This window comes from Lacerta agilis, chromosome 4 (assembly GCF_009819535.1).
Source record: "Lacerta agilis isolate rLacAgi1 chromosome 4, rLacAgi1.pri, whole genome shotgun sequence".
NCBI classification, from domain to species: Eukaryota; Metazoa; Chordata; class Lepidosauria; order Squamata; family Lacertidae; genus Lacerta; species Lacerta agilis.
In genome coordinates, this window is record NC_046315.1 from 23,956,193 (window position 1) to 23,975,041 (window position 18,849).

The following is an 18,849-nucleotide window of genomic DNA, read 5'->3' on the forward strand; positions in this document are numbered from 1 at the left end:
TGAATATTGGAAACCACCCAATGTAATCACAACCAGGCCTGTGTCAATTCTGAGCATCCTGCAACAGCGTTGTGCAGGAATGAGAAGGGGCATTGTGTATTAGCATCATAGGAATCTCACCTTTCATTTAAAGAAAGAAAAAAAGCAAGTTTCTAAGCCTTATGACTGAAGATATTAATTTGAATTGGTGTTGATTGAATCCTGGAAGTCTGGGGCAAACTTCTAGCGGCGTTGAGCTGGAGCTTCAGTCTGCTGCATGGCTCCCCATCTCACCATATGACTAGCAAGGCAGAATAAATTATGCAAAGCACAGACATATACTTGCAAGTTTTCATAATTTATTCAGATTACAGGATTTAGGTTTATCATAGCGGGTTCACAACCTTGTCCGTAGCACAGCGCAGACGGTGCATGTAGAATGTGTGCACAGTTACGCATTTGATGCAGAAACAACTCGGGACACGGTGCAGATCTCACTGACTGGTGGCGCACTGATGTGTTCATGACTTAAATCAAATAGCAGCCGCAGCCTTGGGGCCAGTACTAACAGGGTGACAAACTCCGGCTGTCATGCTTGACAGTGGAACATGGGCCTGCTGATCGCATGGAACTAGGGACAGGTTCATACACTACAACGGCAATGTGGAGTTTCCTGGTGCAAATGCTTTTGTGGGACAACACTCGCCTCATGGCCTGCTCCTGCCCCCCATCTTGGATTTCCATGCCAGCGCTGCATCTCATGGTGGAGGCAGGTGACATGGTGCTGTGCTAGCGGAAGGCAGTGCAATGAGTCCCGCTAGCGCAACAGGATTTCCCTCCTCCCAGAATCTACTTGGGACGGTCAGGAGAATGGCCGGGAGAGCACGCAGAGGGAGGAAAAGGGAGATCGTTCTGTCTGGCAAGCAGAAACGCTCGCACTGACAGAATGATCTGCTCTGTGCTACTTTGAATACCACCCGAAATTTCCCAATGGGGCTTTTCCAGCCTTATCGGGAGATGCAAGGCTTTGAACCTGGGTTTGTTTGCATGCAAGGCATCTGCTCTGCCACCGAGCTATGGCCCCTCCCCCTGTACAGTTGCCTGCGGCTTGTTTGCTGGAGCCATGATTAGCTGTGGCCAGCATGACACCAACCTCCCAACAGCTGAGATGCCCACTGGGATGGGGAAGGGCTGAGCCACTGTAACCAATGCGGTGCTTCCACCAGTGTGGTTGCACAGTCCCAACCTTGCCTCCACCTTGTCTAGGTAAGCAGCAGCGGCACCACGGCCAGCAGGGCAGCTCCATGCCCCCTACCCACTGTGCCAGCTGCTGCTCGCCATAATACAAGGAATTGCCCCCTTCTGATACGAGACATGGGGATTGTAAGACATAGGATTCAACTTGTACGAATGTTCTTTGGTAAAATGGTCAAGAGCACACTTTAACCACAGGAAAGGGTGCTTCTTAAAAGCTTTCTTCCCAAGTGATGGTGTCCACAACATGGGGAAGCAAAATCGGATATATTTTATAGGGGTTGGGGCCTATCGTTGAGAGTCCTGCGTGACAAGAGTTTGCTTGCGCATTTCATCCTGCCTAGTTCAAGCCCTCAGATCCAGCTTGCAAATTTGATCCTGCCAGGATCTTGCTTGTACACTTGGGCCAACATTTAGCAGCAGCAGAATCAGCGAAGCTGGCCTTGGACATGCCGGCATGCCATCGTGCTGGTTGGTTGAATATAAACACTAGGGTTGCTGGGGAAAGCTGTCCTCTGCAAGCAACCCCTCCATGCCCCTAAAGTGTGTTGTGCATGTGGATGCTTGGATGGGACAACTTGTGGAAAAACACAACAAAGCAAAGCAAAAACACAACAAACATGGCAGAAATGGTTGTTTCGAAATGGAAAGAGACACACAGCGAGGTTGAGAGTCTTCCTTTCCCATCCCTAGCTCCCCAGCAAGGTATGAATGTAGCAGTTTTTGGCCCAGCTTATTACCAGCTGCATCAGTAGTAGAAAAGGGGAGGGGGGAGAAAACACAGCTTGAAGATTTTGAACCAGCCATCTAGAAAAATTAAGCTGCTTGAATCAAAGTGGTGTTTGTTTTCTTTTCTTTTCTTTTTTCTTTGCAAGTCTATACAAGACTTCCTGGCCAGCAGATAACTGTCAATGTTACTTTGTTCCTCTGTTCCTTCAGCATAGGAACCAGTGCTGAGTGGCTCATGCCCACAGTTGAAAGTCCATTGACCGCAACAATCATATCGCCGCATCTAAAAGACAGAGATAGAGAGGGAGAGAAGCCAGTGAGGGCTAGTAACATGACACAGTCGCGGTAGCCTAACCCTGGGATCATTCACAACCCTGGGATGTACTACTGAACAGGCACACACAGGAATGTGCTGTGACAGATTAATTCTTTGGCTTAAATCTCCATACATTTGCGTAAAAGAAAACAGCAGCTCTAAAAAGTGATTGGGTGCTGTGTGCTAGTACACAGCTTCTGCAAACTATGGTTTATTAAGACAAGGTTCCTGGCTTACCTTCACTCACAAGGTTGTTATTTCCAGCTAATTTACTTGAAACCAACCCTCAAAGCCCTAACCTTGGTGGATAAACATTTTCATTTTTTAAAAAAAAACTATCAATTTTGAAAGGTGACTATGTTGTGTACAAAATAAAAAAATGGACATGCAAATAAGCTCAGTATGAACACATTATAAATTTGCATGGGAATACGTTTAGAGCACACAATTTAAACGTCCTACAGAATGTCACAAAGAATTTGCAGAATCACATACAAGCTTTAGCTATTGTCCTTCCTTGTTTCAGATACACATAAAAAGAAAGAACCAGAACAGCTTACTTGAGTCTTCCATCAAAATACGCTGGTGTTCCCAGGACAATTGTTTTTATGAAGAAAGGCTGATTTGTGTGATTTTCCTCATAGCCGCCGACAATGCTAAAGCCCCAGCTTGCTAAATTGCTCCTCCGTAGCACCACATCATGGCAACTATGCAGGCAGCTGTGAAAATAATATTATTATTAAATTTCTATACCACCTTTCATCTGAGGATCACAGGGCAGTTTACAATATAAAAATGCAAAAACACATAACATAGTAACAAACAACAATTAGTAACAACAATAGTAACAAACATAGTAACAAAGAACAATTATACCCCCCCACCACCTCCACGCACAGGCCATAGATTGTTTAATTAGCAAAAGGCCTGGGTGAAGAGGAATTGTTTTGCCTGGTGTCTAAAGATATTTAACAAAGGCGCCAAGCGGGTCTCCCTGGGGAGAGCATCCCACAAGCATGGAGCCACTGCAGAAAAGACCCGTTCACATGTTGCTGCCCTCCAGACTTCCCGTGGAGGAGGCACACAGAAGGGCTTCAACACCATCCCAGGGTCTGGGTCATTTCATATAGGAAGAGGCAGTTCTTGAGGTGTTGGGGTCCTGAGCTGCTTGAGGCTTTATAGGTCAAAACCAGCACTTTGAATTAGGCCTGGAAACGAATTGGCAGCAAGTGAAGTCAAGCCAGGATTGGCATTATATACTCAAAACTGGCCACTGAATTCTGCACCAGCGGAAGTTTCTGAACTATCTTCAGAGGCAGCCCCATGTATAATGCGTTGCAGTAATCTACCCTAGTAATCTATTCTAATCTACACATAACAGGTAGAATTCAACACCACACTGCGATGAATGTTCCATTTGTGCAATCATTGCTGCTTGCCGGATGGAACAATCTTCCCCCCTCCTATGCTGTGCTGTTCTGGGGGCTCTTCCAAATCCCTACAGCTAATTTCTGGGGGCATGGGAGGGGAGTAGAGGGGGAAAGCCCCACTGCACAAGCAACGGGTTTCCATTGATGGGGCACGTTAGGTGAATCCCTCTCATAGGGTGGTAGTCAGCTCAGTTTTATTCAGAGTACACCCACAGAAATTAATGAACCCGAGTAAGTTAGGTCCATTGATTTCAACAGGTCTGCTATGAGTATAATTTTTAAATATTTCCCATAAATTATAATATGCAAATGTTATGCTAATCAACTTTCTCTATTCTGCTCCTCATTTTGGGGATGCATTTCTCCTGTTAGGATGAGGACACTGCAGTTGGATGCTGTGTGCCTCCCTTTCCAACAGTCACAGAAGAGAGGTCTGCTTCTCCTGTGTGGTGCTACTCTGCATTTTCCAATATGGCACACTAGATGCAAAGGCAGACCAAGACATGGAAGAGACCTGCACTTGCAAATAGGTGGTACACTGATTTTTAACTAAGAAATATTAATCAGGTGGCCTAAAGGCTATTCCAGAGGCCTGGCCAAACAAAAATGCCAGAAATGCAGAAGACCACAAGTCAAAGTATGGTTGTCTGATTGCTGAGCAGTACCTGGGAAGCCCCAGCCACATAACCCAGGATGGGGACCAACTTGCATCGTATTCGTTCTCACTGATGGTGCTGGGCTGCTCATCATTGGCCTGGGGCTGTTCTTCAGCGATCTGGACCTCCAAAGCTTTGAGGGCAACGACAGAAGAGGCAGCACTGGCTTTCAGCATGGCCACTGCCTCGCTGTGGCTTAGGTTGGTCAGATCAATGCCATTAATATTCATCAGCACATCGCCTGGTGGAAAAAAAGAAAACAGATTAGTTGGTCCAGAAACCTGTGGCTTTCCTGTGCAAATGCATAGCTTGTTGTTTTCTGCTCCTCACTCACACCTGGACCCTACAGGCACATGCACCTGTGATGGTACGCAAGGTGGTTCAAACCCAGGTTGGAACAGAAGCATCTGGCATAGTGACGTCCAAGTAACGTCCATTTCTGGACTGCAAAGTCAGCAGTCTTTGGGAAAATGACATACCTCAGGGGCATGTTTGCAGGCCAGAATGTTGCACACCAGGCACCAGATGGTTTGATGGGGGAGACCTCCCTCCTTTCCTGCCTCCTACTTGCAGCCATTGCTGAAGCATCAATAGCAGCCAGGTAAGCAAAGTGGAAGGGATGCAGTGCAAGATTGAAGGGGGAAGAGATGGGGTTCAGACGCTCTTGGAGGCCTAATTGGGTTGGCTTGGAAATAAGCAGAGTTATCTGCGTTTTGGGAAGGGGAAACATCTCGGCTTGTTTCTAATCAAATCCTAATGAGGCCAGTAGGTCCTGTGCAGTGCAAGTACAACCTGCTAGGCTGCTTGTCAGCTGCCAATAGATTTTTACAACAGTGACACAAGATGTACAGCATTTATTGTTATGTTGTGGTGCTGCCAGCTCTGCGATACACAGAGGATGCATCTCTTAAGTCATGAACAACTTCTTGCTCTTTACCCGTGGCTAACAGATGCAGAAAAAGGAGTGAAAAGTATGCACATTGTCCGATACATTCAAACCCTTCAAAGTGTGCTTTCAGGGTGGGGTGGGAGAACCCCCAAAGTTCTTCTTTCTGCCCTCCCCCATACAAACAGTAATGAATGTGTGTCTCTGCTTTAGAGATATGCAGAACTCATTTAGAAAGGGGGAGGGGAATAAAAAGGGCTAGATGAGGAAAGAGCTTCCCCAAAAATCATTTATACACCTCAAGCATTAAAACTGATGCTCAGAAAGGATGATGGGGCTAGCCTAAAATCCCATTCATCCCTGGAAGGAAGGAATATTATTCAGATACTGGAACACATATACAGTGGTGCCCCGCAAGACGAATGCCTCGCTAGACGAAAAACTCGCTAGACGAAGGCATTCGTCTTGCGGAAGGCTGCCCCGCTAGATGAAAAAGTCTATGGGGCTGCCTCGCAAGACGAAAAATTTTCGTCCTTTTTTCCGTTTAGCGAAAGCACGGCTGTCATTGCCGCTTCGCTAAACGAAAAACCTGCTAGACGAAAATTTTCGCAGGACGAATTATTTTCGTCTAGCGGGGCACCACTGTATAATCTGGTATCTAGCTTGGACTCTTCTATTGTAACTTGCCTATGCAACGGACATAATTTGTAATGATTACAGGAACAGCTGTTACCCCATAAGATCTTTGCACAGAAATGGTGAACTTCCCAATGAAACTAATGGGAGGTTTGCAAGAGAAATGGCAACCCCATTCATTTCAATGGGGTTTATGGAAGAGCGAGAGCTTTGCAATTTGGCTAATTGGGAACTGCAGCACGCTGCTTGAGGAGCCCATTCTAGTCCCACCTCTTTTGATCCTGCCATCTCTTGCCAAGCAGCCTTGAGGTTGCACGCTCGTGACGAATATTGGCAACTCCCCACTCTTGCTTCCTCTGCCTCCTGCTACTGTCATGCCAAGGGACTCGTGGGGCTCTTTCTTCACTGTGATATGCTTCTCTTGGCAAGTAACACATTGGGAAAGGTCCTGCAAAAAGGCAAATACTGTCTGTTAAAGTCAGGTTGAATCTGAAATCCATATTTAGCCTCTTATAAAGATGTGATATCTCTCCCACCCACCCTGCTCCAGCAAAAAAACAAGAGCTGAGATCTGGAGCACCTCCATAAACTTCCCGGGAAATGCAAAATGTTGCTGTACCCTGTCGTCTGCCTCTTGATACCATGCTGGGTTGCACAATAGCCAAGCACCACTCCACCCTTTGGAGGGGGCTGTTTAGGACAGTGGTCTTTTGGAAGTGTGCAAGTGTCCAGCAACAAAGGCTCACAACTTGCACCAGCTGTTGAAATTATACACTCAGGTGTTGCTCGTTGTACTCTGATTGGCAACATGAGAACATAAGAAGAACATAGGGATGCAAGAGCCAACTGCTGGATCGGGCCAGAGGTCCAGCATCTATTCCAGCATCCTGTCCATACAGTGGCCAACAGGATGCCTGCAAGTGTCAGGGACTGGGCAGAGGAGGAATAGTGGAGACTGCCTCCCCAGCCTAACCCTTCCAGAGAAGAGGAAGACAGTTCAGAATTACAACAGGGGTTTGAGGGAGGTCACAGCTCAGAGGAAGATGAGGGGGAAAGTTGGGAAATAATGGGACAGTAGGTGGAGCCAGAGCCAGAGCAGCAACTGGCTGACACGTTATCACTAGAAAGCATTCTAGACCCTCCATCTCCCAGAACCCGGTGAGCCATGAAAGTAGGAGAGCAAAGGGCTAGGAGACAGATGGCTCTAAGCGGCAGCCATAAGGGTGTGTGTGTGCTGTTGACGAATGAGGAAGTGGAAGAAAAGGGGGGCAGAGATTTACTTGGGATGCCGTTATTCTAAGAGGCTGCATTCTCAAGCCTCTCTCGGTAAATATTGAATAAAACGCAGGTGGTAAGGACTTTTCCTTGTCTTACCCGTTCCTAGCAACCTGCCATGAGGGTTGGTTCCTCTGCTGTCTGACAGCAAGTGGGATATGAGCACAACAGCACTCACCCCAGCAACTGGAATTCCAAGCCAGTATATAAATTTAATAAATAAAACAAAATAAAAGACTGCCTCTGACACTGATATTGATAGGTGTCATTCAACCACTTATAGGAAGAGCCACACTACCCACTGGAGCAGACATTACTATAGTTATTTATTAAATTTGTATACCGCCCTATACCCGTAGATCTCAAGGCATTTCAGTTTTTTCCACCCTCCCTCCAGCAATTCATGACCCACCCACCCCCCATGAAACTGCTGGGCACTACTTTCAGTGGTCAGCAAGGCCCACCACCCTCCAGCTTACCCTGTGTGGGCTGGGCCTGTTACTGTGATACAGCGAATGAGATTGGTGTTGGCTGATGGGGTGAATCCCTCCATCTCTGAGAATGCTCACGATCTGTGACTTGGCAGGCCTGGAAATGGCTAGGCTCACCCTCTCGCCACTGGCCTGTGGGGAACAAAAATTAATGAACAGGAAGGGCAGCTGGGAATAAATCAGCATTATTGCCAGCACCACAGCCAGACAGCCCTAAAATAAAACGGGCGATGCATGATGCAGGGCAATAGCGGGGGAGATTTCTGCTTTTTCTTACAAGCCAACTATCCACCAACTGCAGCCTGATGCAAAAGGTATAGAATGGAAGAATTCTGAGCCCAGGAATCTCTTCTGAGTACCAGAACTGAACTAGGCCCTGTGCACACAACCCTTTTGGAGGGCCCTGTTTGTTCACCTAAATAAATGTGATTATGTCCAAAAATATGATGGAGCTAAATGCATAAAAGTCAGCTAATTAATAACTTTTTTAAAAAAATCAAACTAGGAACTTCTGGTGGGCTGTTTTGTTTCCTTTTTTAATAGAGGCAAATACCTTGCCAACTGGCTGGCTGAGGTGGCAAATATGCAGGTAACATTCTACCCAATCAAAGTACGATGATGCAGCCTAAGAGGTTTGAACTCAGTTCATGCCTATAAACCTGCCACTGCACTCAACAGCCATTCTGCACAGAAACCCACTCCTGAACAATTTTCAGTATTTTGGAACGGTTATTTATTACAGTTGCAGGTTTGTGATGTTATGCTCCAGGATGCCATAGCAGTTTCCCTAAAAGCAGGAAAACAATGCTGTTTCTCTAGTACACCACAAGATGTCCTGTTAAAGGTTGCTTTCCGGTGGAAACTGAGATGGTGCGTGTGTGTGACACAATGATCGAGGAGATGAGCTGGGACGGATTAATATGGGTTGCCTAGTAGTTTGCTTCAAGTAATACCTTTTTTTTTAAAAAAGGTTGACACCTCCTTTGAAACAAGTATTTTAAAATTCCCCTTTTAACTACAGTGACTTCCTCCCCTCTTCTCCTTCCTGATCCCAGTCTCTTCCCATGTACTCATTCACAAAGCAAGAGGGTGTCTCAAATGCCAATGCAGTTCATTTTGCATTTTAGTTGGGGTTTCCCATTTACATTCCAGTTGAAGCTCTGTGGATGCAGAATATCATCAAAAGGCTCCAGCCTAGCTGGGGATTGTATGACTCTCTGAGCTGTAAATGTTGATCACTGTTGATCAAAAGAACTGGACAGGGTACATCATTCTACGTTGGTTTTAAAAGAGACCTAAAAACCTGCTTTGCACCAAGTCAGATCATTGGTTCAGCCAGACTGGCAGTATCTAATCTCACGGCCAGCAGCTCTCCAGCATCCCTGGCAGAAGTCTTGCTACTTGAGAACGTTTCCTGTTATTAAGATACATGACGCCCAGTCAAAGCACTGGTTCACACAGCATTAAAAGCTGATTTCTATACACAGCCTAAGAGTGTGTGAGCAAACCCATGCTTTCCTCCCTTTAGTGAAACAAAAACAACTCCTTGTGTTAGGGAAACCAACCATATCGTTTTAATATGGAAAAGAGCCTTCACTGCACAAATAAGAGTCCAAGGAGACTCCATGCTAACAAGTTGGTTTAAGCACAGTCATGTCCAATTTTCAGCAGGCTGCGATCTGCTATTGAATATCAAAAACTGGCAGTGATCTACCACACTCTCCCATTGCCATTCTTCAACTTAAACATATTATATTTGGCTGGGGGTACCCAGCCAGATGGGCGGGGTATCTATATATATAAAATGCAAGTGTCTCTGCGTCCAGTCCGTGTGTCTCTGGGTTTGCGCTACTGCGCATGTGCCCCAGGGACACAAGGATTGGACGGAGAGACATCGGCCCGGGAGCAGCGTTGGCAGTTGAAGCGGGGCCGTTGAAATGGAACATCGGCTCTCCAGAAGATTGGGGAGGCCGAGGAGGAAGGCCACGCTGCTGCTGCCGCCGCTGCACCTTCCCGCGCTCGGCTCCACCACCAGCCGGGCTTCCCGCCGCCCACTTGGCCTCCAGGGGACTGCTTTAGCGGGAAGTCGGGGGGGGGGGTGGAGAGGCAAGAAGCGGTTTCTCCGCTATCGCGGAGAAGCCGCTGCTTGCCCGCCCCGCCCCCGCCCCCCTGCCAAAGCCTGCTTTAGCAGGAGGTGGGGGGGTGGAGAGGCAAGAAGCGGTTTCTCCGCTTTTGCAGAGAAGCTGCTGCTTGCCTGCCCCGCCCCCCGCCCCCCTGCCAAAGCCTGCTTTAGCGGGAGGTCGGGGGGGTGGACATATGTTCTAGCGCCCGTTATTTTAACGGGCTGAAACCACTAGTAAATAATAAATTATTATGCTGATAAAAATAATAACAAATTATTGCCCCCACAGCTGCCCCCTCCTAGGGCCCTTGGCACATGCGGGAAGCCAACACACCCCAAAATGTCCAATTCCCACTTTACCAGATGAAGAGCTGGTGGGGAAAGTTCAGCATCCACGCAGAACTAGGAGAGAGAGGACATTTTCTTTCTACGGGAACCGGCAGGAGGGGAGAGACGGAGGAGGGACATCATTGTCTCTCTCTCGCCCTTCCCACAGCTCCCTTTGCAGCACTGCAGCCCATGTAGAGCCCATGCACCTCATCTTCACCTCCCTGCCCCGGGGCTGTGGATTGTAGGGGGCGGAGGCAGATGCATTGCGCCTTTCCAGGGCTGGCCAGCTGGCTGGGTGTCGGGCAAAGCCAGCAGCTGGAGCAGGGTGTGTGAGGTGGTTGCGAGGTGGAGGTAGCACTAGCACCAGCCAGAGCACTTGCTGTGACAGTGGTGAGCAAGCCTGGCTAAGCGGAACCTCAAGTGTCCATGCCACCTGAGGAGTTGCTCCGACCGCAGCCAAGCACACATTGAGGGCGCCTGGTGGTCATGGGAGAGGGAGGCGGGTGGAGACGAGGCCTTGGTCGTGATCGACCAGAATCCATCGACGCGTTGGACATGTCTGGTTTAGCGGTATGAGAATCAGGGATCCAGGGATGGAAAACCTGAGGACTTCCAGATGTTGTTGGACTCCAACTCCCATCAGTCCCAGCCAACATGGCCAATGGTCAGGAATGATGAGAGTTGGAGTCCAACATGCCACAGGTTCCTCATTCTGGCTTATAGTCTTATCTCGCTAGGTTTCACTTAAAATTTGCAACATCAGCATTGTTGGTAATTAGCAGACCGTTGTGACTGCTTTCTCGCCCTACAAGATTCAGCTGAAATTTACCTGGATAATCTGAGCAGCCAGTTCTGGGGTGCCATGCTTCAGGTCGTGCCCATTGATAGCCAACACTTTGTCGTTGCTACAGAGCCGGCCGTCCTGAGCAGCCAATCCGCCTTCCAAAAGGTCAAGGATGAAAACCCCAGGCTCGTCTGTTCTGCGCACCAGCTTGATGCCGAGTTGTTCGTTGGAGTCGCGCTTGTGCAGGGTCACATGGAAACTATCCTCTCGCTGCGGAGGGCTGTCACTGTGGTTGTGAGTTCGGCTCCCAAAGCGTCTCTCTCGGAGCACGGTCAGGTGCAGCGCCGTGCAAGGCTGGGAAAGGATGGCCCTGGCATGGTTGTGGGACACGTTGCTGATATCAAAGTTATTGACCTGCAAGAAAAGAATTAGAGCCATGCCAGTGGGACATGCAACAAAATGTTGGAGTGTGGAGTGCACTGTTCAGGGTACCAGCCAACTATTCCTACTTGCCAAGATCTATTTTGAAAATGTCTCCTCCCCAAAACACACACACACACACACAAGTTTTTACTTGAAAGGGCATGGATGCTCCCAAGTTACAATTTTCACATGTCCTGATTTCAGCCTAACCCCTTTCTTGCAGTTTTTAAGATCAATGAGGGTGTGTGTGGAATTTATAGAAATGATCAATAGTAATACACAGGGCTTTTTTTAGTCGAAACTCAGTTCTGGTACATCTCAGGTGGGTGCCATTGCCATTGCCATTATAAGAGAATAAGGGAGGCGTCCGTGGTGTATTCTGGCACCTCTTTTTCTAGAAAACTAGTGCTGGTAATACAGTGGTACCCCGCAAGACGAATGCCTCGCACAACGAAAAACTCGCAAAACGAAAGGGTTTTGCGAGTTTTTAGTTGACTCGCGAGACGAATTCGTCTATGGCTGTTTTTCGCAAGACGAATTCGTCTGGCGAGGTACCACTGTGAGCCGCCGGAGCCGCGTTTTAAGGCTGCAGCGAGCGCTGCAGCTTTAAAACGCGGCATCGCGCCATAGCTAAAAAGGCTTACCTTTTGGCTCCGGTGTGTGTGTGGGGGTGTTTTCCGCGTCGCGTCCGCCATTTTGGATCGACTCAGACATGCGCAGTCGATCCAAAATGGCGGGCGCGACGCGGAAAACACCCCCCCACACAACAGAGCCAAAAGGTAAGCCCTCCCGACCGGCACGGCGCCGCGTTTTAAGGCTCCAGCGAGCGCTGCAGCTTTAAAACGCGGCGTCGCGCCGCAGCTAAAAAGGCTTACCTTTTGGCTCCGGTGGTGGTGGGGTGTTTTCTGCATCGCGCCCGCCATTTTGGATCGACTCAGACATGCGCAGTCGATCCAAAATGGCGGGCGCGACGCGGAAAACACCCCCCCACACACCGGAGCCAAAAGGGAAGCCCTCCCGACCGGCACGGCGCCGCGTTTTAAGGCTCCAGCGAGCGCTGCAGCTTTAAAACGCGGCGTCGCGCCGCAGCTAAAAAGGCTTACCTTTTGGCTCCGGTGGTGGGGGGGTGTTTTCTGCATCGCGCCCGCCATTTTGGATCGACTCAGACATGTGCAGTCGATCCAAAATGGCGGGCGCGACGCGGAAAACACCCCCCCACACACCGGAGCCAAAAGGTAAGCCCTCCCGACCGGCACGGCGCCGCGTTTTAAGGCTCCAGCGAGCGCTGCAGCTTTAAAACGCGGCGTCGCGCCGCAGCTAAAAAGGCTTACCTTTTGGCTCCGGTGGTGGGGGGGTGTTTTCTGCATCGCGCCCGCCATTTTGGATCGACTCAGACATGCGCAGTCGATCCAAAATGGTGGGCTCGACGCGGAAAACACCCCCCCACACACCGGAGCCAAAAGGTAAGCCCTCCCGACCGGCACGGCACTGCGTTTTAAGGCTCCAGCGACCGCTGCGGCTTTAAAACGCGGCGTCGCGCCGCAGCTAAAAAGGCTTACCTTTTGGCTCCGGTGTGTGGGGGGTGTTTTCCGTGTCGCGCCCGCCATTTTGGATCGACTGCGCATGTCTGAGTCGATCCAAAATGGCGGACGCGACGCAGAAAACACCCCCACCACCACCGGAGCCAAAAGGTAAGCCTTTTTAGCTGCGGCGCGACGCCGCGTTTTAAAGCTGCAGCGCTCGCCGGAGCCTTAAAACGCGGCGCCGTGCCGGTCGGGAGGGGCGCGGCTTACCTTTTGGCTCCGGTGGGGGGGTGTTTTCCGCGTCGCGTCCGCCATTTTGGATCGACTGCGCATGTCTGAGTCGATCCAAAATGGCGGACGCGACTCGGAAACCCCCCCCCACCGGAGCCAAAAGGTAAGCCTTTTTAGCTACGGCGCATTTTAAAGCTGCAGCGGGTGAACAGTTCGCTCGCTGCAGCCTTAAAATGCGGCGCCGCGCGGCTCCGGTGCCGGCCGGCGCCCCTTCCGACCGGCGCTCTCTGATTTTTTTCCCATAGGAACGCATTAATTAAATTTTAATGCGTTCCTATGGGAAACGGTGCCTCGCAAGACGAAATTTCCGCAAGACGAAAAGTCTTGCGGAACGAATTAATTTCGTCTTGCGAGGTACCACTGTACATACTGCTGTGCTAGTTAAATTACGTTAATGTCTTATAAAAAATAACCTCTTGGGGCATGGAAAGCTAAAGGAAATATAAGCACATTGTTTTACAAAAAGACAACAAGGCATCCAGTCTGACTGCCACATTTAGAAAGATGCACCAGAATGGAAAAGAGTTATAGGATGAGAAACCCCCAAAGCCACATAAATCACCAGTATCAATGCTGAAAGGGCAAACTCACGTTGCCTGAATAATGTTTTCCAACCAGAGACTGCCATGCTAACATTTGTCCAGAAGAGAGAATTCCAATTGACTGCCAGGAAATGATAACTCTCTCTCTCTCTCTCTCTCTCTCTCTCTCCCGCCCACTATTTGATATAGCACAGCACAGTCCGGACACACGCAAGTTGAGAAGAATATATAATTAGATACGTACTTGCAGTATTTGATCTCCAGCAAGGAGTCTTCCATCTCTGGCTATGATCCCATCTCGATAAACCTCTTGAATAACAATGTTGATCAAAGGTGTTTCATTGCCACCCACTATGCTAATTCCCAGCTCGATATAAGGATTGGACCGATGGATTTCTATGGTGGTGATCTCACCTTCCGGCAAACTTGATGGCTGATGGGTTGCTGCCCGATTGGAAAAGAAAACAATATGGACGCCCAAATACATTTTTATTCTCTTAAAACAAAGGAAACTCCTGGGCAACAAACAACAGGATACCTGATTTATCGTAATGCAGATCGGCTGAAACCAAACTTACACAACTTACACCTGGCAGGCTAAACCCTGCCAACTAGATTTATGTACAGGATTGTGACCTGCCACATTCTCATCAGCCCTCCTACTTTTGAAATCGCAGGCGGACAAAAAAACCAGGAACTTTATGGCACTACGATGGGCCTATAGCCATGGGTGTGATCAGCACAGCACAGCACAGGAGTGGAGTGGAGAGCTTCAAGCCGGGGGCAAATGTGGCCCTCAGGATTTTAGTAAGATGAGTGAAATTGCCCTGGAGGCTGGCTGTACAGCCGCAGTAACTGGTGCCATCCTAAGTGCGGAAGGATTAATTCAGAAAGTCCAATTAAAAGTAAGGCCCTGAGGCACAAATACAGGAAGCCAACTGTAACGAACATGGGATGCTCATGAGTGGCTGACCAGATTGCACGCCACTCTAGGAAGGGGAAGTGGAAGAACTCCTTTCCTCTCTGATAAGACTTCGCTTCCTCTCTAAAACCCCAGACTGAAACATTACCATAGGGTAACTGCAGGTGAATGCTGGTATTATTCAGTTTCCTTTTATTTATTTTTTTGGTAGAAAAACATCCGATAGCTGAGAGTTGATAATGGGGAATCTAATTTTAACAGGATGTTTGACGATATCTTCAGAAAACACAGCGCTTCAGTATGGCTACAGAGGAAGCACATTAGGAGGGGAGGAATTACAAACTATCCCTCCCATAACTGCATTAAAAGAGAGATTTCATATTTTCACACTAGGGTTTTATTATTCAGAAGCAGCAACCACCAATACCCTTCAATGGACGATGGAGAACCCCTTTAGTTGTATTTTTAATGTATTTTTAACTCTGTGGCACTAATTGTTTTTCTCTTACACTGCTTTCTGGTTGGTTTCATATTGATTTTATGCTGGTTTTGTGCTGGTTTCTAATCGCTTTACGTTGACTGTATAGATATTGTTTTAATACAGATAGGTATTGTTTTTAATATGTATATCTATACATTATTTTATTGATTCATAACTTTTCTAAACCACATAGAGGAATCTGGGGGTGGGCAGTGGAAAAATGCCATGAACAAGTACATAAAAAATAAAAACCAAATGAAAAGCTTCCTAATGTCAGCTGCATTGCTAGCTCAAATGGCTTTAAACTAGGGGTGGGAAACCTGTGGCCCTCCATATGTTGCTGTACTACAACTCCTATCGTCCTGACCATTGTGCCACACTGGCTGTAGATGATAGGAATTAGAGAAGTCATGGGAGCCAAGTCAATGAATGGCTATTAGCCGTGATAATGAAGTAATTTACCCATGTTCAGAGGCACTATTCTTCTGAATACCACCATATGCTGGGGTAGACAGTGAGCGAAGTCTAACGCTCTGCTTCTACAACTCCCGGAGGCAGCTGGTAGCTCATGAAGGAAACAGATTGTTGGATCAGCCTTTCCCACTCTCAACCCCACCAGGCGGTTTGAACAACCTTCCCTGGCCACTCCCCATGCTGGCTGGGATGGATGTGAGCCAGAGTAGAGCAACATCTGGAAGGCACCAGGCTAGGAAAGGCTGGATGAGATGGACCTCGATGGAAGCGGTAAAAGAAGTTCCTAGATCCAGTTGGGCTAAAGCTGAACTGACAGTGACTTGGGCAGGAGGAATGGATGCAATTTAGTGAAATAAACTGCAGGGTGAAAGCCCAAGGTGAGGTGCTCAATCTAGGAAACAAAATGCAATGTAAGCACTATGGTTACCCTTGGGTTATGTAACCAAGCCTGGGTGAATCAGATGGCTACGTACCAACTTGTGTTGGTGCCAGAGGGCATTTTTCCAAGTTGCCACTGTGGTCACCATGATAGATAGAGGGCAAATCTCATGGATACTTCAAAGGAAAGTGCAGGGAGGCTGAATGGAGAGCCATGGTTTTGCATGGGCGTCAATCTGCATCCCTGGATAATGTTTTATCTTCTCTAATAACATCCTCTAATAATGTCCTACACTTCTGCATCTGTCTGTCTGTCTTGGCTGGGCAGGCCTGCTCTAGAAAATGCTTACTGGAATACTCAGTGCACTGACAGCAAAGGCCATACAGTGCGCTGAGCTATGCACCGCTTTGCGGAGCATTTCCATAATCCCAGATCAATTTTAGAAGGCTCCATTGAGGGTGTGTTGGGGGGGGGGAACCCAAATGGTATATTCTGCTTCAGTGGCAGCTATGGTGGTACACTTCTGAATGCCAGTTGCTGGAAACTGCAGGAGGGTCCTGCTTGCAGGCTTCCCCACGGTATCTGGTTGGCTACTCTGAGAACAGGATGCTGAGCCAGATGAGCCTTTGGTCTGCTCTTATGATACCCCAAATCACCTCACTGTCTGAGGTGCCCACTTCACCCTGCTTCCAAAATAGCACTACAGTTATTCACATGTGCGTAAACAGTACACTAGGTTGAATTTCAAACATCATGTCACTCTTAGTCTTAGGAGATGTTGGTTCAAAACCCAGCATATTTCAGAAGGACCCTTGGCTTGGCAATCAATGTCTCTGTCTCTCTTAATTTTCTTTCCTGAATGGTATCTGAACCCTTCTAAGGCAAAATTCTGAGCTCAGTGAGCTGATTCTGATTAGATTTATCAATTAATTTTTTTTCTTGATTACTTAAAAAGATGACCCGATTAACCAGATAATTTTTTTTAATAAAGCCCAGTTAATTGAAGTATTTCTCAAACCATGGTTTGTAGCCCTAACTACTTCAGAGTGAGAATGAAAGAGAAAAGGTTTAAAAAATAACAAGCAACTGGAAAAAGTTGACCATGAAAATGATTGCATGCAAGAATAAATCTGGCTTGGGGGCTTCCTACTTTTCAAGGTTTAATACAGGCAGAACAAACAGGATGTCAAAAGAGAAACAGAACATACTGTCAGCTCCTGTGTTCTCCTCAAAGGCAGGGTTGTCAAGGCCAGACTCATCTGTCCACACAGGGACAGTTGCTGATGTAATGTTCTGCTCTGCTGGTGCTGTTCCTGTCCCAGAATGCTCTGCATCAGGAGACTGAGAACCTGGGTGATCTGTCATGCTGTTCTCATTCTCGCTCTCCGTGTCTGCCTGCAATTTGCTATTTTTTCTTCTCTCCAAGGCAGCTCTTCGGTGGGAAGCCCCAGGACACCTAAGGACAAAACACAATGTCTTCACACAGATATAAGGAGTCTCACGAAATGTCTGGACGAAAAAAGCAAAGCTTTTGGTTGAATAATCTGGAGCCTTGCTTGTGACCCAACTGAGTAGCAATCCATGTCACACACATTCTTCAGACAGACATATCTGCTAAATAGTTACAGCAGTCTCTGCTGACCTGTGCTCACCAAATATTTTGGACTACAAATCCCATCAGCACCTGCCAGCAGAGCTGATGGAAGTTGTAGTACAAAACATATGGAGGGCACCAAGTTGGCAGGGGCTGAGTTGTAGTGTTATTCTGGAGAAGGGCAGTTATTAGCTAGTATTTTGATGAAGAACCTTTTCCATCTCATGACTTCAGATATAGGTGTTGTCCAAAGTTTGAGATTCCCTACCTGAATGTTAAATCTTCCTTATATTTTTTAGATGAAAGGTATGGAACGAGAAACATGAAAGCCCTTCTTTGTCAGACAAGGAATGATAAAAAAGGAGAGCAACTTGTTTGGCTGGGACTGAGTGACTCCTGCTGGGTGACCATTGACTTGAACCTCCTACCGATTGACACGTGTGCTTTTGAAACCCTAACTCTTCCACTCTTCCTCATTGGTGCATCCCAAACTGAACTATCCTTGAAATCCAGTCTAGGGTTAGCTTAAACTTTTCGAGGAATGATGTGGGCCCATAATACTTGGGCACAAGGAGCATGGAGCTGGGGAATGAGCTGAGTGTGATGTCTGCTCCATCCTCTTTGTATTACATGTATGCACCAAACTCTGACTCCAAAGATCAAATATACGTTGGAGCAGTCTTCTCTCAAATCAACTTATGGTGGGTGCTCAGCAAGTTCCACAACCTCTTTTTCTACCGGGGGGGGGGGGAGCCATGACAAGTAATATGCACAAGTCAAAATGGGTGGCCATGTGGACAGTATCTAACAGTGAAAAATAACAGAAATTTGATGTTTGGTTGTTTTTGTATTCCCCACCCCCAAATATCTTGCATTCCTCTTCCACTGATCTGTTCGGTCCTCTTTTGTTTCTGCCACTTGTGTTCCTCTGCTGCCATTGGTTGACCTGTTATGACGTCACAGGCTGCAAAATCCCAAGCGAGAACTGGAATGCCTTAGAACAGGTATTCTGAAGTCAATAAACAACTTTTGCTTAAAGCAACTGCATCGTCATTAAAACATGCACAAATGACAACAAGGCAGAGATTGTGATGTGTCCACCACAAATAAGAATTTGAAGGGATTCCAGTACTGTACTAAACAAATTGTGCAAGGGTGGAATCTTTCTCTCTCTCTCTCTCTCTCTCTCTCTCACGCACACACACACACACACACACACGAATGATATAGCTTGGTATGGGAAATAAGGGTGTGGGTCCCAACTAAATGGAACTTAGTTAATATTGAAATCACTTGGTCTTAAGCCATGAATAACTGATTTCCAAGTGTGAC

At 47.6% G+C, this 18,849-nt stretch overlaps 1 protein-coding gene across 3 annotated transcripts in view; it reads right to left on the reverse strand.

Moving 5' to 3' along the window:
- Window positions 1-316: 316 nt before the first annotated feature.
- Window positions 317-18,849, reverse strand: part of LNX2 (ligand of numb-protein X 2) — a 77,697-nt gene continuing 59,164 nt past the window's right edge. For all 3 annotated transcript variants that reach the window (XM_033146409.1, XM_033146411.1, XM_033146410.1), the window contains exons 3-10: window positions 17,132-17,379; window positions 13,912-14,111; window positions 10,934-11,302; window positions 7,641-7,784; window positions 6,157-6,334; window positions 4,374-4,605; window positions 2,839-2,997; window positions 317-2,245 (exon numbers count right to left, since the gene is read on the reverse strand). In XM_033146409.1, the coding sequence (XP_033002300.1) occupies window positions 2,110-2,245; window positions 2,839-2,997; window positions 4,374-4,605; window positions 6,157-6,334; window positions 7,641-7,784; window positions 10,934-11,302; window positions 13,912-14,111; window positions 17,132-17,379 (1,666 nt within the window). In that variant the 3' untranslated portion in view covers window positions 317-2,109. The remainder of the gene's footprint in view (window positions 2,246-2,838; window positions 2,998-4,373; window positions 4,606-6,156; window positions 6,335-7,640; window positions 7,785-10,933; window positions 11,303-13,911; window positions 14,112-17,131; window positions 17,380-18,849) is intronic.